Source organism: Cyrtonyx montezumae, unplaced genomic scaffold (genome assembly GCF_038088225.1).
Source record: "Cyrtonyx montezumae isolate F1298 unplaced genomic scaffold, pur_monq_1.0 scaffold_13, whole genome shotgun sequence".
NCBI classification, from domain to species: Eukaryota; Metazoa; Chordata; class Aves; order Galliformes; family Odontophoridae; genus Cyrtonyx; species Cyrtonyx montezumae.
Genome location: NW_027071859.1, coordinates 23,567,160 through 23,594,202, shown reverse-complemented (window position 1 = coordinate 23,594,202; position 27,043 = coordinate 23,567,160). Strand labels below are relative to the sequence as shown.

The window sequence follows — 27,043 nt, the reverse complement described above, 5'->3', positions numbered from 1 at the left end:
TTTCAATTTCTTGGATGCCAAAGATTGTGGTTTGCCGTCCAACATATCACTAGGCTTTGGCAGTTTTCTAAGGTTTAAATAACTCCAGAATAAAAGCAGCAAATTATATCCAACTAGAGAATTACAATTAAATGTGACAGAACAGAGATCTTCAGTCTTTTATGAATCAAAACATACTCCCAAAATAGCAGGTACCATTATTACCCCAGTACAAAAGGCATAAGTGAAAAAAAAAAACCTTGCTGCAAATCAACTCCCAAATCTGAAACAAATGAGAAAGTGAAATATACAAATTAAATGTAATCAACTGACTGACAAAGAATATACTCCAGGACATTTAGGAGGTAGAGGCTGTCTTAAGGAACCACCACACCATTTTTGCGCATTAGAAAAATCTAGAATTGATTCCTCATGCTTAAAAGTGCTGCTCAGCACATTAGCAGACACTTATTTCTATTTTCATTTTAAAATATGGTTTGTTTCCACAAAACAAACATGCAGACCTACAAAGCATTACAACAGCACTTTGAACTTAGATCTGTACACTACATGTGTTCATTCTTTATGATCTTGTCTCCCCCTAGTGGCTAGCTCTCACAACAATTTAATTCTACCTATAACCTGATGCGTGGGCAGAATCACAGAACATGGAAGGAACCTCAAAAGATCTCCAGTCCCAGTTTTCATAACAGGGGGACTGCAGGAGCAGCCTCTGTGGGTAGAGCCCAGCAGTGCCCCATGTCAGGTCAGCTCCAGCTGCTCCAAAAGGACCTGCTGCTACCAGTAGTTAATCGATATTCAACTGCAAAATTGGAATTACCTAGCTTGAAATCTTATCTTGAATTTCTGGAGAGGATTATGTTTTCAGATTTTTCTGCTTTAATTAAATACATATTTCTTCTTAAACCACGCACCAGTAAAGGGACTAGACTTACATAGGTCTAAGCCCTTATCAAAATGCTGTTTTAATCTCTCATCTCTCCTTCCAAAAGACGTGCAGACTAGTTCACCTATCTTCTGGGACTTGAAATGGAAGATGCATACTGTAATTCATTATACCCAGCGCTACATTTTTTTTTTAATAGACAAGGTGCAGGAACTCTAGCTTATGAAAAAAGAAAATCACCTGCCAATCTTCATAGTACTCTGGAAAGTTAAGATCTCATAATGTTATATGGTCTGAAGCACTTGTTCTAACAGAAAACTCCTGAACTCTACCTGTATGCCCCAGTGCCATATACCACAGGACAAGCATATGGATATGGCAGGGCACCTGCTTGATTCTACTTGTTAAAACATTACACAATGCAAAACAAGGAGCAGGTTTCTTTATGCACTGTAAATCTGCTACAGCAAGCTCAACTACCACACAGCTGTCCAACTAATTTTATTTTTATTAATCAACAAAAAGGCGAACCTCTCCTTACAGGCACTAATGTCACTTACCTGCACCGTGAATTAATTCAGTCACACAGCACTTGTGTTTCACACACACCAGTGGTTTCCCACTAATTTGAGTGGTAAAATAAGGTTTTTCTAGACCTTACATAAAAAAACCATCCGACTTTAGGGCTAGTCTGCTTTTTTCCATGTTTCACAAGAATGAACAATACAAAATGAATCACAGAATGGCAAAATCGTACAAGTTGGAAGGGACCTCCAGAGATCATGGAGTCCAACCCCCTGCCAAAGCAGCTCCCTAGCCCAGGTTGCACAGGTAGGTGTCCAGGCGGGTCTGGAATGTCTCCAGAGAAGGAGACTCCACCACCTCTCTGTGCAGCTGTGCCACTGCTCCGTCACTGCGCTGGGAAGAAGTTCCCACGCACACTTGTGTGGAACTTCCTATGCCTCAGTTTGTGGCCATTTCTCCTCATCACCACATACTGCTGAAGAGTCCAGTCTTGTCCATTTTCCTCCTGCTCCTGAGATATTTACATACATGGATCAGATCCCCTCTGAGTCTTCTTTTCTCAAGGCTGAACAGACCCAGGTCTCTCAGCCTCAAGGGAGGTGTTATGCCCTTTATCATCTTTAGTGTCCCTCCACTGAAGTTGTCTTTTTTGTACTGGGGAGCCCAGAAGACAGACTCAATACACCAGGTATGGCCTCACCAGGACAGAGAAGAGGGGAAGGGCCACCTCCCTCAACCTGTTAGCCACACTCTTTAATGCACCCCAGGATCCCATTGGCCTCCTTGGCCACCAGGGCACACTGCTGGCTCATGGCCAACCTGTCATCCACCAGGACACCCAGGTCCCTCCTCAGAGCTCAACTCCAGCAGGTTATCCCCCAACCTGTATTGGTGTATGCGAAAAATTCCCCCCTAGGTGCAAGACTCTATACTTGTTCTCTGCTCAACTTTCCAGTAGCCTGTCCAGGTCTCACTGAATTACAGCACAACCTTCTAAGTTCGTCAGCCATTCCTCCTAGCTTCATATCATCAGCAAACTTGCTGAGGGTGGACTCTATCTCCTCATCAAGGTCACTAATGAAGATGCTGAACAAGACCAGACCAAGCGTCAACCCCTGGGAAACACTACTAGATACAGGCCTCTAACTATACTCTGCACCAACGACCACAACCCTCTCTGCCAATCATCCAGTTCTCAACCCACCTCATTGCTTACTCATCTATCCCACACTTCCTCAGCTCCATCATAAAGATGTTGTGGGAGACAGTATCAAGTGCCTTGCTGAAATCAAAGCAGACTATACCCTCAGCTATAATATACATCATTTATACACATATACAAATAATAATATCATAACCAAAAGAAGAAAAACAAAGAAATAACAAAGCTTTAAAATACATAACTTCGTTTTTGTACAGTTATCAAACTTTACCAAGCACCTATCCAAATATACAGCACACATGCACATTAAGTATATCCTCACATTCATATTAGGTCTTTTTCACTACTTGAATTACCTTGTCTGCATCCACTTTTCCTCTGATAAATTCCTTTTTCCAAAATTCCAGTGCCTGTTCTAGAGTCAAACCGATGCCTTTTAAGAAGAGTCCATATTGCATACGGCCTCCGTGGCGGAGGTGATGGTTCTCACGCAGGGCTTTGTGCAACTGCCGCATGCAAAGAGGGAACGATTTCACAGAAAGCTGTCAAGAGAAAAAAGGCACACTGATCATTTAATTCGTAGGATACGAGCTTATTGGGATCAGTCATTAGCTCCAATTGAAAATGTGAATGGCTAGAAGAAAAGTCATGTGTGTTCAGGGTGTCCTTTAGGCATCAATTCCAATAATCATCTCAAGAAGAAAGTCCGAAGGACAGTAAGATAGTAATATCCAGATGTCTTCTGTCCTCTGTCCCAAGTAACAAAGATTTAATTGCTGTCAGGCTTCAATACTTCTTGCCTCTTCATTATTTTACCTTCTACAATGGCAAGGTGATCTGTGTTAGAGAACTTTAGTGGTTTTGTATTGGTGGGTGTTTATTTATTTATTTATTTATGCTTTATTTTGTTGGTTGGAGTTCTCTTTGTATGAACAACTTTAAGCAACTACAAGCAAGATTAAAATTAATTGCAGCTGATCTGCAGATATTTTATCTGGAGAAATCTATTTCCTATAAAGCAAGATCCGTGATAGAAAACAATGTTCAAGTTTACTTGGGCTTTGCATTTTTATTTTTGGACAGCTGAGTAATATCATATAATTCACAATTAAAAGGAATGCTGTTGTGTTTAAGGTAGATACTAAAATTTACTTCTACAGTTCAGATAAAATTACTTGTAATACATTTAAGTTAAAAAAAAATAAGGCAATTTTATTAAAATCTGTTTGTAGTTGTTTTAGGTACTTGTGAAAGTAGACAGAATTAAGCAACAAATTAAGCAATTCATTATAGCTTCAATCTAAATCCTGATTAGATATATTTTCAGTTAATTTTGTTGGGTTTTAAAATTTTATCTATTTCAATCATGTAGTTCTCAACAGCTACAAAACAAATACTGAATAAAAATGAAAAGACAGTTTGCACATAAGGCATTTGGCTTTAAATCAGAATGTATCAATATATAATAGAACTCAAACAGAGAGTACTTACAGCATCAATATGCTCTAGAGAAATTTTTCCAGTGTTTTTCTGTACGCTGTAATCTGGACCAACATAAGAATGGCTGAAAAACAAAGCAAGCAAAAGCGTCATTTAAAATGATCACCATTCAACTTTTTGCTTTTTTAAAAAGTTTACAAATTGGGAAAGAAATTATTTTACCAATTAAGGGCTAGAAGTATTTTACTGCTGACAAAAATCAAGAAAAAAGTACTCATGTTATTTATGTTTAAAGAACCAGCATGAAGAAACCCTCCTCTTCTTTATCTTAACGGAATTATCTTAATATCTTAACAGGGTCCTTCAGAATTTAGATCACAGAACCATACTATTGTCAAGGTTAGAGAGACTTCTGAAGATCAGTTATTCCAATCCTCCTGCTTAAAACAGCTGATTAAGCAGGTTGCTCAGCATCTTATCCTGTTGGGGTTCCTGCATGTCCAAGGACGGACTCCACAACCTTACGGGCAACTTGTTCCAGTGTTCAAACTGCATTAAAACATATTTTCTTATGTTTAAATGCAATTGCTTGTATTTCAGCTTGTGCCCACCACTTCCTGTCTTATCACTAGATACCACTGAGAAGTGTCTGGCTCCATCCTCTTTATACCCATTATACAGTACTTATTTACCAGTAGGATACACACACACACACACACCCTAAACCTCCTCTCCACGCTAAACAATTCCAGCTCTTGGCCTTTCCTTCCATGTACTGGGAAGGACAGAATTTGCCCCAGCACTCCAAATGGTCTTCTTCGCTTCAGGGGTACACTGGTGGCTCTCAGTTTGCTGTCCACCATGACTCCAAGATCTTCTTCATCAGATCTGCTACCTGATGGTACTTGTGCACAGTGTTATGCCTACCCAGATGCAGTGCCTGGCATCTCCCTCTGCTGAACTTCATGGAACTTCTGTCAGTGCATTTGTTCAGCCTGTCCAAGTTGCTCTAATTAAGCCAGCACAACCCCTGGTGAGGTAAACTCCTCTCAGTTTTGCATCTGCCATTTACTGTGTGTCCCATCATCCAACTTACTAAAGGAGACACTGAACCAAACAGGATTCAATACTGACTCCTGAAGCACTCCACTAAAAATAGGCTAAACTCTAAACTGGTTTTCAACCCTCTGAGCATGGCACCCTTCAGACCACCTCACTGCTCCCATACCTAGCCAACGCTTCATCAGTTTACTTGAGACAGTGTCAGAAGTCAGGCTAAAAGCAAGATAAACATCCACTGCTCTACTCCATCAACTAAGCTACTCATTCCACATCAGAAGGAGGTCAGGTTGGTGAAGCATAATTTTACCTTCAGAAATCCATGCTCACAATCACCTTCTTGTATTGCATATGTCTGAAACTTAGACGACAATGACCAGCCTACACTTTCCTAAATCCTTATCCTTACCCTCCTTAAAGGTGGGGAACTTCTGTTTTCTCCCAGCAAACAAGAACTTCTCGTCCCTTGCTAACTCTGCTGCTTGTGCAGAATTTAAGAAAAAAAAAGAAGCCACTGCTTATGTATCACTATGAACATGTGCTGGGATGGAAAAATTAAACACATGTTTCTTTAGAGTATCAAGAAAAAGTTGAGAAGGATTTACTGCAGTACTGACATAACTCCTGACAGTAGCTGTCTAGCCAAAATAGCACAGGACTCAACATGTGCAGCCTCATCTCTTACCCATACTGTAGCAAAGCTACTTCTGGCAACTAAGCTTGGCTCAGGCAACATTATACTGTGTCAGAGCAAACATAATTTCACCACCAATGAAGTCATTTCAAATCAAATATGAAACGTTCAAGTTTTGCTTTTAAATATACAGCTCTCTTGATTGAGGAGCCGCAGAACGGGACAAGAGAAATGCATACACAAGAACCCCATAGAAATCAGGAACTGACAGTGCAGCAGGCAAAGCAAGCACAAAGTGTCTTTGGATATATCTAGTTTAAGGGATCAAAAATCAGTTTTAACCTAGTAAGCTGCAAAGCCTGGGTAAGAACAAATTTCATTGCACCAAAGGGATTCTGCAAGTGACGTACAAAGATTATTTCTCTTATCTTCTGGAGAAGTAGAGATAAACATCAGAAAAAAGGAGTTTAGGTAAGTGATGATACTGGATGCCACTGATTGTTTTGTGATACTTCAATACTATAGTGTCTGGTAAAATACACAGCTAAGAGTTTACCATGGTGTAAATAATTTGTTTGATTATACATGTACTCATTGATCATTTAGGTTTATTTCTGGGACAAACTGAAGCACTAGTTTGCTTTAATTTATACAAAAATGGACAACTAAGACAGAGAACTCAAGGGTGGGGGGGAGGGAGGGTGAAACAAATGATATTTTCCAAACTCTGTAAAGCTTAAATATCCTCAGCACAGTAGGCAAAGAGGGAATGTTTCAACTGTGCTTCCCAACTCTTACATTAAAAAGTAGCAGATTTTGCAGTGGTCATCTACTAATGTACTGTACTTGTACACGGGGTTGTTCCTACCTAGACACAGTGCCTGGCATCTCCCTCTGTTGAACTTCATGGAACTTCTGTCAGTATCTTTGATCAGCCTGTCCAAGTTGCTTGATTCCTGGCATCGTACACCACAGAGCTGAATTTTATGCACTGCATTCAAAGGTGAATAAAACTGAAAGAACACCTTCATCCGTGCAGTAAATCAGAGCTGGGCGTGACAAGGCCAGCACTGGTCATGTGGTTGTAGGATTCCATGGAGCAGGATCTTTCAGATTTGCAGTTTTATGCAACACATCTTTGATTTTCAGTAGTATAAATTCTCCAGATCCTTTGATGACAACAACACTTCATAGCCTTCCTGATTGCCACTATTTTCCCTACTTTCCTACTGAAAGTCTCAACTACCGTGAGGGGAAAAAAAAAAAAGCTGTCCTTTGTTCAATAAATAACAGCATTTATTTCTTCACACCATTACAACATTGTCAAACAGCCTCCCACTACTAGTTTGGAAAATCATTACCACAACACAAACAAGTCAAGCTTCTGATCACACTCACTCTTTGCTTTCTGGCTTCCAGTTTAGCTCTTCTTTTGGACTTATCCCTTTTACTATTTCATTTTTTTTCCTCCACCTAGCTTCTGTGGTTACTCCCCGATTTTGATAGTTTCTTACTCAAAATACTTACAGCTCTTCACAATTTCTTTTTGCCTGCTTGCATTTCAACAAGCCACAGCATTTTCAGTTTCCACTCTAAAATAGTTTTATTTCCCCTCCATACAGAGATTCCCACATCTCTCTGATCATCATGACTCAATCACTCAAGAACTGCCTGCAATCCAAAAGTCAGTTACCAAAATAACTCTGAACCTAACTTGCAACTAAAGATTAATACCAAGTTCAAGTAGCAATTCTAAAATCATATTAGCCTTGCAGATCCTCAGTAAACATCATAGCACCATTTCAGTATTGTTTTTTCAATCATCACATGTAAACTTGTTAGATGTAATCCATTTTTAGAGTTTCATTCAAAACTACACCCACATCACCTAGAATAAAGACTGGCATTCCTTACAAAACATGTATAAAAAGCAGGATGTAAGAATAAAAATATACCTGTTTCCAATCATGCTGTTAGGCAGACTGAAATAAATATAAGGGAACAAAATGCAAATCCCAGTATAGGTGCAAAGTATTATAGTTTAAACATAAAGGGGTCAAAAAGTGGCAACGAACTGCAGCTACAAAGAACAACACTTCTGTTGGTGCAAATGCATTTTTTTCCATATAAGTGTATGTTCTTGCACAGAACAATTCTAAAGACACTCTACACACATCTTCCACAGGAAAGCAATTAGAGATATGCGTTTTCTTACACATTTTTAGTTGGCAAAAAGTATTATATTTTGCTATGAATGTGGAACTGAGTCACATTCAACAGAATTGTAAGAACTATAATAATAGCAGTTTGAACAAACAGTGCTAAGAAACACTTAAGCCATTAATGCAACACTGTAGGCAAAATAATTTTAAGAATACAAATGAAAGAAAAGCTCAATTTTTTATTTTACACAGGTTGCAGGAAACAGATCACATTGGTGTGATCTAATTTATTCTTTCAGTGTCAGCTTGTAAGAACTCAAATGATAGGGAAAAATCAAAGTGATTCATAATTCAGGACTAGTATCTGACATACTTAAACCGGTAACAGACACAAAGGCAAAATGCCCTAAAAGATAAAGTGGCTTATTTAAGATAAGCAAGCTTTGAAGAATATAAACACACAACAAATAAAATTTTCCCATAATACGAAATTCTATTTCCTATTTTACTACATACCAACCAATTTAAACTCCATTAAGTCAAAGAAAATACGCAGACTTAAAATTACAAGACTACCAAATTCCAATTTTGTAGAAACAAAATCTACTTGCAGTACAGTAGCAAGGGCTCTTAAATGAGTGCAGTTCATACAAGAGAGACCCACTGAGGAGCACTGGTGACAGAAACCACTTTTGAAGGCACCTGGAACACTCAACGAAGTAGAAAACCTGAGCTGGAAATGTCTGGGGTTTAGGAAACTCCTGCACAGGAAAGAAGAGAGGTGCCACACAGTCACAGAATTACAGGGGTTGGAAGGGACCTTAGAGATCATCTAGACCAACCCCCTGCCAAAGCAGCTCCCTAGCCCTGGTTGCACAGGTAGGCGTCCAGGTGGGTCTTGAACATCTCCAGAGCCAGCCTCATCCCTTTGCCTCCTGCTCCTTAGATATTTATAGAAGTGGATCAGGTCTCCTCTCAGTCTTCTTAAGCTGAACAGACCCAGGTCTCTCAGTCTCTCCTCATAAGGGAGGTGTTCCACATCCTCTATCATCTTTGCAGCCCTCTGCTTGATTTCTTTTGATGAGATCCCTGTCTATTTTTGTACTGGGGAGCCCAGAACAGGACACAATACTCCAGGTAAGGTCTTACCATGGCAGAGTAGAAGGGGAGTATCACCTTCCTCAGCCTGCTGGCATGCTCTTTTCAATGCCCTCTAGGATGCCATTGGTCTTCTTGGCCACCAGGGCACACTGCTGGCTCACAGCCAACCCATCATCCACCAGGACATCCAGGTCTCTCTCCTCAGAGCTCCTCTCCAGCAGGTCAACCCCTAACTTGTATCAGTGACTGCAGTTATTCCTCCCTAGGTTTAAGTCTCTACACTTGCTTTTGTTAAACCTCATCTGGTTAAACAAGTGGACTCAACACTTGCCTACGTATCATGATCTATGGCAGAAACAGAACATCATAGTTGATGTCTTTCTTTTTGAGCAATAAGTTGTTCTAAAATAGTATACACATCTGATCACATGTGAACAGGTTAAAATTTCAAAGCTGGATTACACAGTAAGCTAAGACTGGAAGTGAGGAGGAAGATAAAAGATAAATGGGAGCTCTTTATCATAAGCACTCAATTTGCTGGGAGTTAAGTGCTCAGTGACTGCTCATACATACGTGTGCATTGTTGCTGACCAAGAAGAAATCTCCATCGTACCCACATTTCCAGGAGTAGGATATATCTTTAAAAAAATATCTGTAGGAACATTCTGATAAATAAAGCATTCAGTGTACTGTGAGATTTAGTAGGGAGGTGAAAGACATTTTGCAGTTGTTGAGGATAGGAAACTACAGGTCTATTGTAGAGTTCTTTCTTTACTTTTTTTGTGAGGAGGTTAAACATACCTGCATAAGTACTGTGCAGATTCATTAAAAAAAAATCTAGTCTTGCTAAACAGCTGTTTTCAGCACCAAGCTTGTGAACTACCATTTGATAACAGAACAAATAGAATTATATAAATATTGGTGAAAGGCGTTAGAAGACCATTTAGCTCCATATCCACCTTTAAGTGGCACTGTGCCTAACACCATTCATGTCAGCTCTGGACTTCTCTAGCTTGGTCTTAAAATTCTCTAGAACAAAAGACTCCACATCTCTGGGTTACATGCCACGTGATAAACCTAGCAGAGACATTTTTGCTAATATCTGATCTGAACAAAAGCAGTTCATGTGACCACTGTCATTTGTCATACCCTCTGGCACCATCAATTCCAATACTGTGATGTTTGCCCTTCAAACAGTCATGGGATGCTATTTGATCATCACTAAGCCTCTCCTTCACCAGATTAAGTGAAGCCAACTCAGCCTATCCTGTTAATTTATGTACTGGCACAATCCTACTGTAGTTTGATGGGAATACACATGACAACTTTTATCTATTGTTGAAATTATTCCTGCTGAAGATTTTAAATAGCAGTGTCATGACCCTGCGAAACATCACCATAAAACTATACACATCTTCTTGAATACAGAAGTTGCAGAAGAGTTCTCATGCATTTAGACAAAGTTTTCCAATTCTATTAAATTGCTGCTTACAGAAAATTAAATCTCTTTGTAGCCTACTGTGAACTCACAGAATTATTAAGCATCAAATATTTATAGCATTTTAGCTAAACTGTTCTCTTTCCCTTCAACTCAAATCCAGTCTAGTACAACAAGTATTAAAGCCACTACTAAACCAAAGTATGACAAAAAGAGAACCCAGGTCTCAGATAAAATACACATTTAGTCTAAACTAGTCCAATCACAAAGTATGTTGTGTCCACTTTAAAAGAAAATGAGCAGGAATTCAAGTTTCTATGCAGACATAATCCATAGTAAAATCAACTTTTTTGAGGACTAGCAACTTTAAAAGTTGCACACAGTCACAGAGCTTGGCATTAACAATCAAACAATGCTCTGCAACTTTCAATTGTGTTGCCTTTTCACACTTTTCTATCTGAGCCTCTGATAAAGCTCTATTGACATATGCCAGAAATAAAATGCTGCAGTAAGAATTCACATGCTGAAAGAAAAGGAAAGCCTATAACTAATACACTCCTTTTTATGAGTAAGATGAAGCAAAAATGAATCACATATTCATGGAAATAAGTAATAGAAAAGACCTATTTGTTCATTTGTCTGTTCACTGCCAGAGACTGTTCAAGTTGTAAGGTTTTATGTATTTCATCTATTTAAAATGAATTTGCCAACAGACAATGATTTTTGCATAATTTTTTCAACTGGGAACAAAATGTACTGGGAACAGCCCCTTCATTTTCACAACTGTAGAATAAAAGCAACTCACTGGTTGCTCAACATAAATTCCCAAATTAACATCAGAATGCAAAAAAAAAAAAGCCATTTTGCATAAACATAAAAGAATGTATCTGCTAGCTTAAGTAGGTAGTCTTAAACTTAATGTTGTTGTTTTTTTTAATGTAGGCTTTCCTTTCACCATATTATTAAAAAAATGTGCAAAGTATTGTCAGTATTGTCACTGCTGTGGTACTGAAGATTGTTCCACATCAGAGATTTCAGATTTCTCAGTAATGCCTCCTAGAGAGCCTAATTCATGCACAGCTAACCTAACTGCTCTTCAGAGTCAAATGGAAAAAGGTGTGTCACCGAGCATATTAGGAAAGTCCCACTAAGATGTATAGCAGTAAAAACATGAAAGGTTATCAGCATTCAGAAGCAGCCCCTGAATAGTAAAGTAACAGCTACACTGCACTTTTTTTCATTCACTGCTCAGGAACAAAGTCCAATCATATGTCAATAAGCAATTTTTCTTATTCTTGTTTACAATAAAGCAATAATACGTTAAGATGTTCTTATGTAATAAAAGTGATGAAAAAATTTAATCAAAATAAAACACTGTGTTCTTTATGAACACATACCTCTAGCAGCAGAGCACCATAGGAAATGAACTGCATGCTGACTAGATCTGCATCCTAAATCAGGTGCAGTGCTGTCATGATGGAGCCTTAGTGCTTCCATTTTTAAAGTAAATTTTTAAGTAAATTTCCACTCTTAGAGAGAATAATAATTCAACAACTCCAACTGATACGTACCTGAAACATCCTATCTAATTGAATCTGTTTTGGGCAGGAGCTAGATAAGATCATTTCCAGAGGTTCATTCCAAGCTAAATATTTCATTAACTCTAAACCAGTGCACCTCTCCCTTGTTGCAGGGCTTAGTCTTCCCATATACTATTAAGAGAATTCTCCCAAACAATATAAAGCGAGGGAAAAAAATAATCACATACAGATGAAAAATCTATACCTTACTTATAAAAAAAAGCATTCTTACTCTTCAACCGCAGCATCCAAATACATTCAAAGAAACAAGACTGCTTCTACATTCTTCCAGGTTGTCTTTTTTTTCCAGTCAGAGCCAATCACACAGCTAACACATCTGGAAAAAAAATCTAAAAAAATACCCCCCACAGGCATTCTGTTTACGCTACCTGAGATGATTAAGCAGTGGTTGTAGTCTCTCATCAGACTGTATGGAAGGCAGTGATCGTGCTGTCAGCTAGAAGACAAGAGAAGTGCAATGAATAAAATGTAAGCTTCAAGAAATACATACAGCACAAAGCCAGAATATGCAGTAAGCCATCTTGTGTTGCTAACACTAAACAGCGTTGGCTAAGGCACATTTTCTTCTACTAAAAATAATTAGATCCAGCCTTATACAATCTGAAGTTAGCAAAAATATTTATAAATTAACAGTTAAATAGTGAAAAATGGTTTTACAACAATGACAACATTATCTGAAATAAACAGTAAGACATCACCGAAAGTTGCATACTTCTTTCTAAGCATATTTGGACTGGAAGTCATATTCAACCTACTCCTCGTAGCTCTGTAATAGATAATGTAATGCAGTGTACGTAACACATAATGTAATATAGTCCATTAAGCCTTAATATGCACCATTCTGTGCATAAAAATTTACATAACGTTTATATAACTTACATATACACATCTTTGTGTACACTGCTATTGTTTTCTATGGAAAGAACCTGTATTTTCTAATTGGACTATTTCAAACCAAATATGAACTGTTTTTCTTGTAACAAATGGCTAATTAAAACATTAAAGCATGTCACAGTATTGAGAAATATTAATTAGGTATTAAACAATATATATATGCTTAATATATACTATATATGTATCTGCCTTTGTCTATAAAGTTTAGAAGCATAACAGCTCTGACATTGCAGATGTTAATCTAATATAAAGCATTTGACGTAGCATCCATTTCATGGTCCTAATGCTGACAAGTTAGGCTGTGTTTGTTTGTATGAAGGTGACAGAACTAAAATGGCAACAAACCTTACATTATATACATCACCATCAAGTTCTTAAGTATTTTTACACATAACTTAAATATGTCTAACATTACACATACATTTTTTAAGTCTCTAAAACCAAAACTTTTAAGACCAGCAATACAACTTCTCTTGGCTGGCTCCAAGACACCAGAAAAGCAAAGCTCTGCAGTGGGGTTCCAAAACATGGCTCTTCTTGGCATACAATAACCCAAACACATTGACCTGATCCAAACATGGCAATAAAGGGAACTCTGAAGTGCCAGCAATCCACTGATATTTAAAATAGGTCGGAAACTTGGCAGTTCACACAATCATAGAATCCTGAGAGTTGGAAGGGACTTTTAAAGGTCATCTAGTCCAACTCCCCTGCAATACTCAGGGACATCTAGGATCAGGTTGCTTGGAGTCAGGTCCAGCCTCACCTTGAAAGTCTCCAGGCATGGGGCATCCACCACATCTCTAGGAAACCTGTTCCAGTGCCTTACCACCCTTCAATGTAAAAGACTTTCCTTATATCTAACCTAAACCTCCCCTCTTGGAGCTTAAACCATTTCCCCTTGGGTCCTATTACCACAGATCCTGCTGAAGAGTCTGTCCCCTTCTTTCCTGTAGCTCCCCTTTAGGTACAGACAGGTCACCTCACAACCTTCTCTTCTCCAGGCTGAACAGCTCCAGCTCTCTCAGCTATCCTCACAGGAGAAGTGTGCCATCCCTTATATCATTTCTGTGGCCCTTCTCTGGACACTCTCCAACAGGTCCATGTCTCTCCTGTACTGAGGACTCCACACCTGGATCCAGTACTCCAGGTGAGACCCCAGCAGAGAGCAGAGGGGCAGGATCACCTCTCACCCTGCTGGCCACACATCTTTCAATGCAGCTTAGGATATGGTTGGCCTTTTGGGCTGCAAGAACACACTGATGGCTTAAGCCCAGCTTCTCACCCACCAGCACCTCTAATGTATATATTAAAGCATCAGCCACATCTCCTTTATATTATCAAGCTAGGTTGAGGTACATATGGCATACTACAAATTCAACATGTTTCTTTTAAAACAAAACTGATTTTCTTACCACTGAGTGCTCATGAAATGCTAAAAAACCAACTAGTTGTTCTATATTCAAGCCCTCTATAAAGCAACAATCCTCTTTGTTTGAAACATTCCCAGCCAGAAATTATTTTTGAGTAGAATTTGGAAGATCTCTAAACACTTTCAAGTTATTTTACTCAGCTGAAAACACAACAGTCTGAATTACCTGAAATACCATCTGCTTCTCTTGCTATTAATATCTGGCTGATATACATACTTGATAGAACAGTGTTTGTGAGCACATGCTCATATATAGACTTCTACATTAAAGGTGTGCACAGTATCTTTCTCTACATAGCACTAGGAGAACAACTTTCTTTTTTACATCTGAATCTATTGATACAGCTCACTTACTATGTCCAATTGTTATTGTTTTTTAGAAAATGAATACTTAATGTTACATTTACTCCAAAATGTGATTCTTTTTCTCGCTGTAAACAGCACATTTATGACAAGATCACATTTATGAAACTCAAACTGGACAGTGGTGTAAAAACACAAGACACTTTTCAAAGAACAGCAAAAATCAAAAGCTACAAAAATACTGATATTATTGTCAAAGCCCTCTCTATAAAATAAACTAAGTTATATGTAAAATTAACTGAACAGAGATACTGTTTTAAAATTAACCTGGGATACTTGTAGGAACTGAGATACAACCAAGAACTGGCTATCTCTGTGGCCAGCCAATTTTTACTTTGATGGCACAATGAAAGAATACAGAAATGGTCTACGTTGCCTGGTTCAGGAAAAAGCAGAATATATATCACAGAATCCACATGGATAGTGTACTTCCATTTTTTTCCTTGTTTCCTTCTTACTGTCTTTTGTTTCGCCTACAACTACACATTTCAGTACCAAAATGAACCTGTTTTCCTCCTTTCTGTCACCTAGAAGGACAGAATAAATATTTCTGTAGAATATGCTCCTGTGAAAATGAGTTCATCTATCTTTCCACAATTACAATACAAATTCCATTAGGTGTATCCTCACAACGCAGTTTCATTTCCATCTAAAACGGAGCACCTCTTCAACACAGCTATGACCTCCACAGTCACCAAGAGTCCTTTTTGGTTTTCAAGGCTCTGTTTACAACAGGAAGGTGCCTCTACTGCTCTTCCCACTCTACTACATATTTTTCTTTTATTTTTCCTAAAATCATAAAACCATAACACAGGGACATTCAAGAGCTACTTCAGGCACAACAAAATCATGAAGACTGTAAATAGACTATGTAAATAGAGAAAACTGGCATACCAAGTAGAGAAGATAAGCTGAGCATTACCTGTAGCCAGAATGCTGCACTTGGCATAAGTACAAATCTTCAATAGAAAAGGGGAGAAAAAATACTGAGGATGCTCAAGATGTCCAGTTTTAATTATTTATTCTAGTAGATAAAAGTAGATGTATGTGGATCATGCATAAGGACAAAGGGAGGGAGGAAAACACAAAAGAAATGAGAAACCACTTGAAGGCTTCTGTATGAGACAAGACATCAAGCAAAAACGATTAATTCAGCTGAAACTTAGAAGAGATTAACAGTCCTAAACACTGTAATCACTCTTACCTTCATTTCTTTACAGGAGAGAAAGAAGTTTTCCTAATTGTTATTGAAAACTTGCTACGAAATTATAAATAAATAAAGAGTGCCTGACACAAAGCCTGAAGTTAAGAAGCAGCTCTACATGGTACCAGAAAGGCATTTTTACACATAGCAATTAAAAACAAGATTACTGCAACTCAATTAACTGGTCTCCATTTTTAAGGGTGTGAATTTTCTTACTTTGAGCCTAGACTGTGAGAACTATTTGCTCTCTAAGTGATTTTCTGTGCAAAAAAAGATAAAGGAATAATAAAAATAAAAATAAGAAAATTCTCAGTAAGTCTCAGACCTCTGGGAAAATTTCACTTCCTTTTAATTAAGAGATCAGTGAGAGCCAAACTCACGTCACTTTCTAAAACTATGCAATATCTTTGCCACTAAGAAGTTATGAGACTCTCACACTGCCAAAACCTAAGAATTCAATTTAATCACATCTCCCAGAGAAGTCTGCACCATCCAACAAAACTTGCAGGCTGCCTCGTATTAACGGATTGATTTTGAAACACCAACTGTCTTGCTAACGTGATAACAAAATGTCACCATGCAAATGCTATGCAGCTAGGGAACCTGAGTGAGGAGAGCAGTGTTTGCATGCGGGCATATTGCTGTACCTAGACGGCTGACATTTTAGCACTGATCAATTTTCCTCTGAAAAAAAAAAAAAAACAACCTGGGTTTAACCTTTCACAACATGTTGCAAATCTCAAATGCTGTAAAAAATTAATAAGCAGTTTTGCCAATGCTTTTTCAGCTATTAAACGTTATTCTGACAGCACTGACACTGAGATATGCTCGAGAAAAAAACAAAGCAAATAATATTATATTTATTCCCTATTCTATGTGAATTATCAGTGTAACCCATACGAAAGAAGGTAACATTTTTCAAAACTAATATAAATATGCAAAAATGTTTTGACATTAGAAAATGTCTCCGTGATGAGCCGATTGGATTTAGGACACAAAACATTTTTATATAGCACCAAATACATGAAAGAAAGGAAATAAATATTATAGATTGGAGTTACTGGGGTTTTAGTTACAAACTAACAAGGCAGTGACATTTTCAAAGGACAAGAGAAAGATTTCTCTCACGAATCTCTACTGATTGACACAGATATCAATAATAAACTGCAGTTTGATTCTTCTAAATAAATAAAACTCCCAACCCCTCTGTCTCACACTTCCACAGAAAATGTAAAGTGAGCTTTTATCTTTTAAGGAAAGCAAAGCCAACAGCAAACTCATTTAAAATTAAGGTTATAGTCTTAGCATCTTAATTTTATATATTATATATATATATATATATATATATATATATATATATATATATATATATATATATATATATAATATTAATATAATTATTATATATAATATATATAATATATTTAAATATAATAATAAATTTATAATATATTTAAATATAATATAATTAAATATAGCTCAGGCAGAAGGGAGTAACAGTTACCATAAGCGCTGCTGAAATGCTATATCCAAGAATGCAAAAGCAATACACAAATAAAATTACATTTTAAAATGTGTATTATAATATTCATATCCTTATATACAAACAAAATTAACATACGTTTATATTTGGCCAGTTAATTCAAGTTGCCAAAGGACAAATGTTCCACCACAGCAGAAGAAACAAACCAATGGAAGTCAAGAACTCAACTGCTCGTATGTCCTAGATATTTACCTAATACTTTCAGAACTTTGAAGAAACTGAACTCTATTAATTTCAGCTCAGCATTTGTCAAATGCATTCAGAATAATAATTAATGTTTTCCTGAGGCGTTTGCATCTGAAAGTAATTGATTTCTCTTTTCCTCTTCGGAAATGTCTAGCTTTCACAATGCGGTATAAATAACATGAGTTGAAGATTAGTATTTAGTCTTTGAAGCAGAATTTTTCAATAATTAAACCTTTTTTTAATTGGTAAGTGAGCTCTTGCAGGTTTTTGCATCATTATTACTTGTGGAAATGCTCATTTCACTTGAATTCAGGGTGAAAGTATGTAAATTAACTCATCTCATGTATTTTTTTTTGCATTCTAGTATAAAGCTAAAGTTGACAGTTACCGAGATTCTCATTAGATATTTCTCCCCCTAAAACAGATTACAATATTGCAAGAAAGATGGAATTAATGTAGTCTGTTCCAGACTTTAATTATATGTAGATTGAAGTAGCCCCTTCGAAAGCTGCCTTGTCAGCAAGATCCAAATCTTCTGTTAAATAACATTGCTCTTCTTAACAGTGAAGAGTCCTCGGTAATTTGATTTCACTGTTCTGGCCCTTACCGATAGTTTTCTTCAACTTTTAGTTTAGTACTCATTCTTTTTGCTATCTAGCTTGAGATACTATTCTTTAAAAAAAAATAATAAAAAAAAAAGAAGTCAACAGTGTACTGGAATACCATCTTCACTCCCAGGCTGCCAAGCGATGTCATTTGCATCATTTCACTACCAACCTCACGCATGCAAGTATTCCATTCTGTCTTCAATGTTGTTCACTGTATTTTGGCTGAATGAAGATTCTGTTTCTTCTTCTGGCAGTATTTGTGAACAGAATCATCTTATTGTTTGCTGTCTTTCTCTCACTTTCACAGACTAAATACTAAGTCCAGCAGTCCCCATACCAGGATCTGTTCTTCAGTCCATCAGAACATGGCTACTGTAATGAACCTGCTTTAATAGAGCATTGCAAAGGGCTGGAGAGGAAGGTGGTCTCACTCTGAAAGCCATGATTTCCTTAAGGTCTTAACATTATGACTGTGAATTTTTGCCTTCTTCCCATCATTCAAGAGAAGATAATTAAAAAAACTAATATCCCTGCATAACCAACACCACACAGGAAACAGTTAGCTTGAAAGCATGAAAGACTCATTATTGCTTCATTAAGCACCCTCATAAAGACACCATCAGAAATCGTGATAGGTTTTCCTGCTGAAAACTTCATTAGTCTAACAGTAACACTACGCTCAGCAGAACTGAAACAGTTTTAAGAGCAGCCCTAAACAAGGTCAGCAAAACTTCTCCAGTGGTGAAGACTGTGAGAAGAAACTAGCACGTGTCTTCATCCAACTCATTTAATCAAAATAACGTTTTCCACAGCCATTATCACTACTATGTGGCTTTGTCAACGGTTCTACAAAGACCATCATCAAAATACTGAGTTAAAAAATTATGAAGTACTTATGATTAATCTTTACAAATGTTGTTACTAAAGCCCTATGCCACTGCAAAGGCATGGCAGGAAATAAATAGGTCAGCCACTGTGGAGATGTCACAGCTTTATTATCTTCAGAGATTTCATTTTCTTAATAGGATTTTATTACTAGGAACCAATTACTCAGTCTCAGTGTTTTATAAATGCACTCAAAGACAGTTTTCCTTAATTGTCAAAATCTGATCCTGTTTATCCCACACAAGAGCTGACCTGAATTTCTTGGTAATCTGCTCTACATCACTATATGAATTTATTATACCTACAACACATACATAAAAAACATTTTCTGTGTACTACCATTTTGGAAACGGCCTCAGAACAGAAAGCTGTGCCTAACATCTCTTAGAAGAAATAAAAAGATAAACTACCACAACTGTAAGAGACTGTTTCTCTCCAATTGATATAGGAGGGAGAGGAGGTTCTTTTGATAACTGCAGTTACCCAAGTATCAAAAATGGTCAAAGAGATTCCCAGTTGCTTAAACCAGATAGAAAATGCATCATCATATGAATTCCCATTCCAAGTATTTCCAAACAGTTAATTCCAATCCTCTTTTAAATTAGAATAAATTTTGTTTTTGCATGCACTCTCAAACATGCATTTTAATCTGCAACATAGCACCATTTTCTTAGTTACCTGCATTCAGCAATTCTAGCAAGATCATTAAATCCTTTCTCAGGAGATACAAGCCCAAAATAAACTTTTTTTTCTATTTTAAGAAAAAAGAAAAGCATCATCTTAGATTTAATTCAGAGAAAAATAATTAAGAAAAATCTCAACGATACTTGTTGTAAGGCTGTGTTCCTGTTCAGTCTTTAAGCCATGGTAAAGACAACCTCCACCTAAAGAAAAAGGCTCCAATTCTGAAGCATCTTCTCTATTTAATGAACTAGTCAAATCTTCATAAACTGATGTTCTTGTTCCTAGAGAAAGTTGCTATACAACTTCAGACAAATTTAAGTAGTCCTTAAGAAAGGATTCTATCACAACATCCTGTAATGTCAACCTCTTATTTTCAAACCTCTAAAGGTTTGAATTTTGGTGTTTTATTTTCTCAACGTGTAGTTGCTGCTTGGAAAAAACTGTTGCACTTGCTAAGACTTAGAAAATACTCACCTTCTAAAAATAAAACCAAAGTATTTGTAATACATTTGCTCAGTTATTCATATTTTAAAACATTGTCTTTTTTTTTTAATCAAATCTCACCAACACTTCAAAGAGTTTTAAGCCCTATATTCCCATATGTTCAAGTATCACTGATTACATTCTTATCTGTAGTGAATAAAGCCAAAAACATGACAGCCACTCACATTTCATCATCTGAAAATACAGCATTAATCTGAGCCTACTTACCAGCATTGACAAATATTTTACTTAATCTTAACTCTCATTGCCCGCAATGACATTTCCCAAATATGAGTAGGAGCTGATGTTAAATATCTTCTCTTCAAATCCAAAAAGGATATTCACACTAAATAAAAATCACTAGCAACACCAAAAACATGCATTCTTTCAAATGTCTTTTTTTCTGTGCGTGGATTACCTAAGTTTAGAAACCCTACAAATATCTTACTTCTGAATAAAAACTGATGTAAGAAAATCTTCCCCCAGGACTCAAGTGCATGAAGCAGAAAACCAAGACATAAAAAAGTAGTAGTAATGGATATTTTAGAACATAATTGTTGTTGTCTTAGACCTTAATTGTGGCAGTGGGATCTCCATTTAACCTCCCCCTTAAGGCCCATGCTTGGTGCTTCCACATCATAGCAGATATGCAGGCAGTAAGCTGAACTGCAGCCTAAGGAGGGGTTTCAAGGCCCAGGGATGTTCTCCCTCCAGTGACCATTCAGGAAATAGAGGCAGTTATGACAAAATTACCTCCCATAACAGAACCTTACATACATGCTACCAAGTCCATGCCTAAGTAGGGTATAAATTCATTTTATTTTTCTAAAGACAAATGAAAATAATACAGCCAGAATCATCAAGACACCGGTTCTTTCAGTCTCTGCCATCCCCTTGGGCAATAACCAGCACAGTCACTCTAGCAAAGACATAATTTTCAAACAGTCCAAATCAAGAGAATTCAGAAGTTAAGTAAATACCAGGGCCACTTTTTCTGCACATTTTTTCCTGAAGAAAATGAAGCTAGAGGGATCTTGCTATTTACACTCACAGATGAGTGCTAGAATTAATAACTTTTGACCCTTGTAGCCAATCTCGTCATGTTAAATAGCAAACAGAATCTGAAAGACACTAACTCCTGACAAGCTCCATGAGGAAAACACTAGGTAAGAGACACAATTATCTCTGAGAAAAACATTACAAAAAAAAAAAGAGCACGAACTGCCCAGAACAGTAGATTCTGTAAGGAAAATGCATTACGTGTCAATTACAAGAAAAGTTCCAGAGATTACTGTTTGTTTGGTTTTTATACCTTTGAGTTTAACAACTTCAAGGAAACAGCCTCCTGTGCAGACAGCAATACCATTGCAAGATTATTAAACAAAAATAGAACCATTAACTAGCACCTGAGGTGTGACTGCTGCTTCTCAAGGACAGGATGCCAGCAGAATATCAGAAAGCATCATAAACAAACTGTAAGATCCTAGCTCTCACCAGCCTGGATCTTCTGGGGGACTAATGGCCATCTGGAAGGAAGCCTGAAAGTACCTTCCTACCTAGTGTATCTGACTTAATGAAATAACTGTTTCCTGAAAGAATAAATGCAATTAGTTGCAGCAGAAGACTATCAAGCCCAGGTACCAAGAATGCCCAGGAAATACACAGGAGATTGAAGCCAGATGGAAAAGCAAGAGAACAACCAGCCTAAAGAGTTGCCAAAACGGGACGATTGCTGCACTTTAAGAAGTTACATTACAGTATGATGGCATAAAATAAAGTTTTTAGGACACACTCTCAGAAACATCCGTTTTTGAATAGCACTAGTAACAATACTTAAAAAGTAAGGTCCAGAAATTGTAAGCCAAAATCTGCAAGTAACTTTTTTCTGTTATTTATATTGCTCCATTGCACATTGCAGCTTATGATCCATAGGGAACTATGAAAAAAGATCTTGGTTATTGGCCAAATGTTTGATTGGCAACTCACAGTGAAGTTTGGTTCATCCTGAATTACAGCAGCTCACCACCCCTGGGGCACAGTAATACTGAATACGATTACTATTGGCATAGGACTGGGAGCTATAATTAGAATCATCATAGAATCCCTTGAGTTGGAAGGGACCTTTAAGGGCCATCCAGCCCAACTCCCCTGCAACCAACTGAGCACACGATCCAGCTGTAGGTGTCTCTAAGTCCCATCCAGCCAGGAAGAGGCATTCATTACCTCTCTGGGCAACCTGTTGCAGTGCTTCACTATCCTTTCTGTTAATAAATAAATAAACATGAAGTAAAAAACAATGCTCTTCCTTACATCCAGGCTAAATCTCCCTTAGTTTACTTTGAAACCATCTCGCCTTGTCCCATCACTCTTTTAATGAGGAGATAAAGATGCATTCACCCACAACACTACTAGCTTTACATGACAAGCTTTGCATGTTCAAAAGAAGCGAGCACTTCTATCAAAAACACGGAAACTAAGTTGTTTGAGAATTTGTTTTTGATGTTCTTTTGGGAGGTAACTCTTGCTTTAGGAATTACACATTCAGAACTTGGTCATTCAAAGACTAAATGAATCTGTCTCCTCCACAGAGACAGCCTGACAGCAGCAGCAATGGATATCAACTTTAAATTATTAGCAAATTCAATGACTGTACTGAGAGGCCTATTTCATTTTCCTAAGTTAGCATTTTCTTTTGATTCAAGTTTAAAATAGTAATACAGAAATGCCTGAACGTACAAATTTGAAACACAACATAGAGCAGTTCCTTTTCAGGTATTATCAGATTACAAGCATTTTGATGAACTATATTAAAAAATCAAATATTTTGCAAGCAGAAAAATATTTCATTAGGTCTATCTCAAAGTTTTGAATGCCTTTGCTTCAACTCACAGAACGCAATACTACATTTGGCTTAGAATCATTTTATATACTCCCAACATTTCAATTTACCTTGCAGCAAAAACAATGTTATCTTCTGAATAACAAAAAAGTAAGCATGTCTGGTAATGCCCTCCATGAACAAAAGCTTTCTGTTAATGAGTCAAGATGGATTTTTCATGCCCATTGCTAAGTTCTTTTAGCATCCTCAGAAACCATAATTTGTGAAACCCATATGGGTCTTTTAATCTAATGCTGCATAACTGGATCGTAACAGGGTTGGTTATATCATCCACTGAGTGCAGAACTCAAGTATAGATAGGACAGAAGTATGCTCTGACTCAAGCATCACAAACATGGTTCATAAATGAAGTTGCTAACAAAGGTCAAGTTTTACTGCTAAGAGCTTATTGTTATAATTTACAAGGCCAGGTCAGCTCTTCAGGAAGTACTCATTACATTCACTACTTTGAGAAAGACTGTCACAAACTGCATGAGGAAACTTCATCACCAGAGGAAAACAGCTGAACTGAGCTAGACAAGATGTGCTGCTTACAGACAAATTATGTCAGAAAACGTGTCAAATATTTTAAGGATTTTATTACTTTGTCTTTCCACAACAGTGGACAACAGCAGATAAACACATTCCAAACCAATGTATTGCGCTATTTAGGTCTATACCACTTAATGGGTTTACCAGCTAGAACATCAGCAGCAAGAAGTTTTCAACTCACTGCTGATGTGCAAGACAACTTGAATTTTTATTTCCATTTGAATTAGTTAAATGGAAAGCAAATCAGAACTACATTTGCACTACATTCAACTCCATAAGCAATAAAACTATTATACACAGACTCACGTTCAAAACATAGCTGCCTCCATGCATGCTAGACAAGCACAGCCTTCACCAGAGATGCTACCATAAATCCTCAGGATAAAATTATTATGCCAGCATGGAAACTACAACTGTTACTACTTTCTTCTGTCAGCCACAGCATGACATAATACAGATGTGGTTCTATTATCTCCAGCTCTGTATGTTGCTAGTTCTGTTACCTCTGCAGAAAGCTCTTAAAGCTGTGGCTCTACAGAGAATAAGCAATGTAATTTTTCATTACTGTTTTCTTTTTGCTGTTGTTACTGGAGGCATCTGGGCTGAAAGCTGTACTTGGGATTTGTGTTGGGTTTTTTTTGTTTGTTTGTTTAAGCTTGCTACAGAAATGGATTTGTTGCCAGGTGGGGAGCATGCAATGCAAGACATGCCTGACAAGCAGAACTCTCGCAGACTTGTGTCCTGTTTGAAACAAGATTGTAATGTCAACATTATTTCTAAGTTGCCTTGGGAAGATGATTTCAAGTAATTTTACTGGCCTAGTGAACAAAGATCTGTTTTCACAAATAGCTTGTGAGAAGGCAATAGACTATTTGGAAAAACTGATGTAGAACTTTGCAGCAGTGAGTTGTTGCAGTGATCTTTCTCATGCTCAGTTTCACAAGACATCCAGACACCTTCCAACCCATGCCATGCTACAGTTCTATTCCTTCTGCTGAGGGAGCTATGTGAAGTGACTATACAATTAACAGAAAAGTTAAAATATTAATAGGAATTCACAAAAATTCTTATATAGGTATCAGAATGAGGAACAGTGACCATTTCAGTGTGCAATCATGGAGTGAACTTTAGTTTTTACCTTATGGAAAGAAGTCTCATGACACAGAAATGCAGTCATAACACCAACAGGACAAAAGAAACTGAAATCTTCGAGCATATATTTGACATAGCAGATTAAAAACCAGAATCAGTTACATATTAGAAATACATCAAAGCGTGATAACTGGGAATGACAAGCAAGCAGATTCATGAGGCTACTATTAAGACACCTCTAGAATTTTTATGTTTGCCATTCTTTAAAACTTTTGTTCATACTGACAGATGAAGAAAAATTAATCACAGAACTGAAAATTAATGACACTTAGTGAAATGCTTACCAACACTTGGCATATAAGAGTAGAATAAAATCAACCTCGTTTACATTCATTCCGCACTAAATATATTTCTTTATAAATTCTTCTGAATTAAGAACTTAAGTTTTATGCCTTCACCTCCTCCTGTACAGCACACAATTGCTGTAACGAGCCACAAAAGCTCTGCATTCCCTCGATCAGTACTCCTGCGGTGCCCTCTGATGGCCGAAACCACAAGGTGCAACAGGAACTCCTCAGGCCAACTAATACACACAGGTAACAACCACGGGCCAGGCAAAAACCCTTTAGAGGAATGAACTGGCAGTCTGATTTTAAGCCAGACCAGATGCAACAGCAAGCTAGAACCTTCTTCCACACCTCAGACATTAACTCTGTGCTGACCAGAACAAGGAGGGCCAGTGAGGGTCGTAGATGCCAATAAAGTTATTCCAAACTCATCAGCAAAACTCCTGCAGGAGCTAAGGCATGGAGCTGCAGTAACCTGGAGAGAAAGCCGATATATGGCATTTAACTTCAGCACTCCTTGAATTCAAGCACAACACAGACAATGATGCTTTCATTCAGTTCACTATAAAGAACTAAGATTTCAATCAAAGCATTTTTTAGAAGATTTTACAAGCTAACTGAAAATTTGACAGTTACCTACAAGTATTTTGCAGTTTTTACACTGCAGTTTATCGTGATTACAGAAGCACTTTTGTTTCAGTCCAAACACGCAAAAACATGCTAAAACTGCTTGGTTTAATTATATTTGCTAAGTGGCAGGGCAGTAAACACACACAAAAAGAATATTTCCTTTCTAAATTTCCAAAAATAAAATAAATTCATTAGTTCTGAACTATTTTAACTTCAAAGAGTACTGCCACAAATTAGACAGGTATTTAATACAAATGCAAGTTACAGAGCAATTCTACCTTCTACATGTTCTACTTGTCTTTATTGACAGTTTTCCTGGCATCTGTGCCTCACAGCTTAACCAAGAAGACAACTATAAAAAGGACTGCATACAAATCTACCAAGCAATCTCCTGTCCTGCAAACTCCCAGTCTCATGGGATGCAGTTGAGGCTGCTGAGAGAACTAACACTGTGAGCCTGCTTTCTATCATTGTTGAAAGGACACTGATCAAAAGAGGATCCTAACAACCAGAAAGGGGCAAGTCTTGCACCCATATTCTGACAGAGCAATAGAGACAGTTGAGGAAAAAGGCCAGTTAGCTTTATTTCAGACCCTGAAAATACTGCAGAGCATGTCTTCTCAGCATGCACTTTTGGACACAGCAGAAAAAAATCAAGTGCTGGCTGTACTTGATATTTCATAGAATCACAGAATGGCATAGGATTGGAAGGGATCCTTAAGACATCTACTTCCAAACCTCTGTTGCCACTCACTAGATCAGGCTGCACAGGGCTCCATCCAGCCTGGAGGTCAGTTACAAGCAGAGTTCCTCAAGGCTCTATCCTGAAATCTACGTTCAATATTTTTTTTATTACCTCAAGCACACAAAACACACCCTCATCAGGATCATTAGCATCAGCCTGGGGAGAGCATGAATACATGAAAGAGCAGGGTTGCCCTTCACAAGCTGAAGCATAGGAAGTTTTGCACAAATGTGTACGGGAACTTCTTCACAGTGCAGTGACAGAACACTGGCACAGGCTGCACAGACAGGACCTGCCTGGATGCCCACCTGTGCAACCTGGGCTAGGGAGCTGCTCTGGTAGGGGGTTGGAGTAGAGCTCTAGAGGTCCCTTCCAACCCCTACAATTCTGTGATTCAGGAAGATCCAAACAGGATGGAGGAACGGACTGAGAAGAACCTCATGAAACCATGGTGAGGCACTGCAACAGGTTACCTAGTGTTGTGGTTGATGCTCGGTCTCTGGAGACTT

The 27,043-nt window shown here is 37.6% G+C and overlaps 1 protein-coding gene across 1 annotated transcript in view; it reads right to left on the bottom strand.

The window, feature by feature from the left end:
* Positions 1-27,043, bottom strand: part of PRIM2 (DNA primase subunit 2) — an 85,828-nt gene that overhangs the window by 38,314 nt on the left and 20,471 nt on the right. Inside the window, exons 7-9 of the mRNA XM_065731147.1 lie at positions 12,377-12,444; positions 4,065-4,137; positions 2,930-3,115 (exon numbers count right to left, since the gene is read on the bottom strand). Coding sequence (XP_065587219.1) covers positions 2,930-3,115; positions 4,065-4,137; positions 12,377-12,444 — 327 coding nt within the window. The remainder of the gene's footprint in view (positions 1-2,929; positions 3,116-4,064; positions 4,138-12,376; positions 12,445-27,043) is intronic.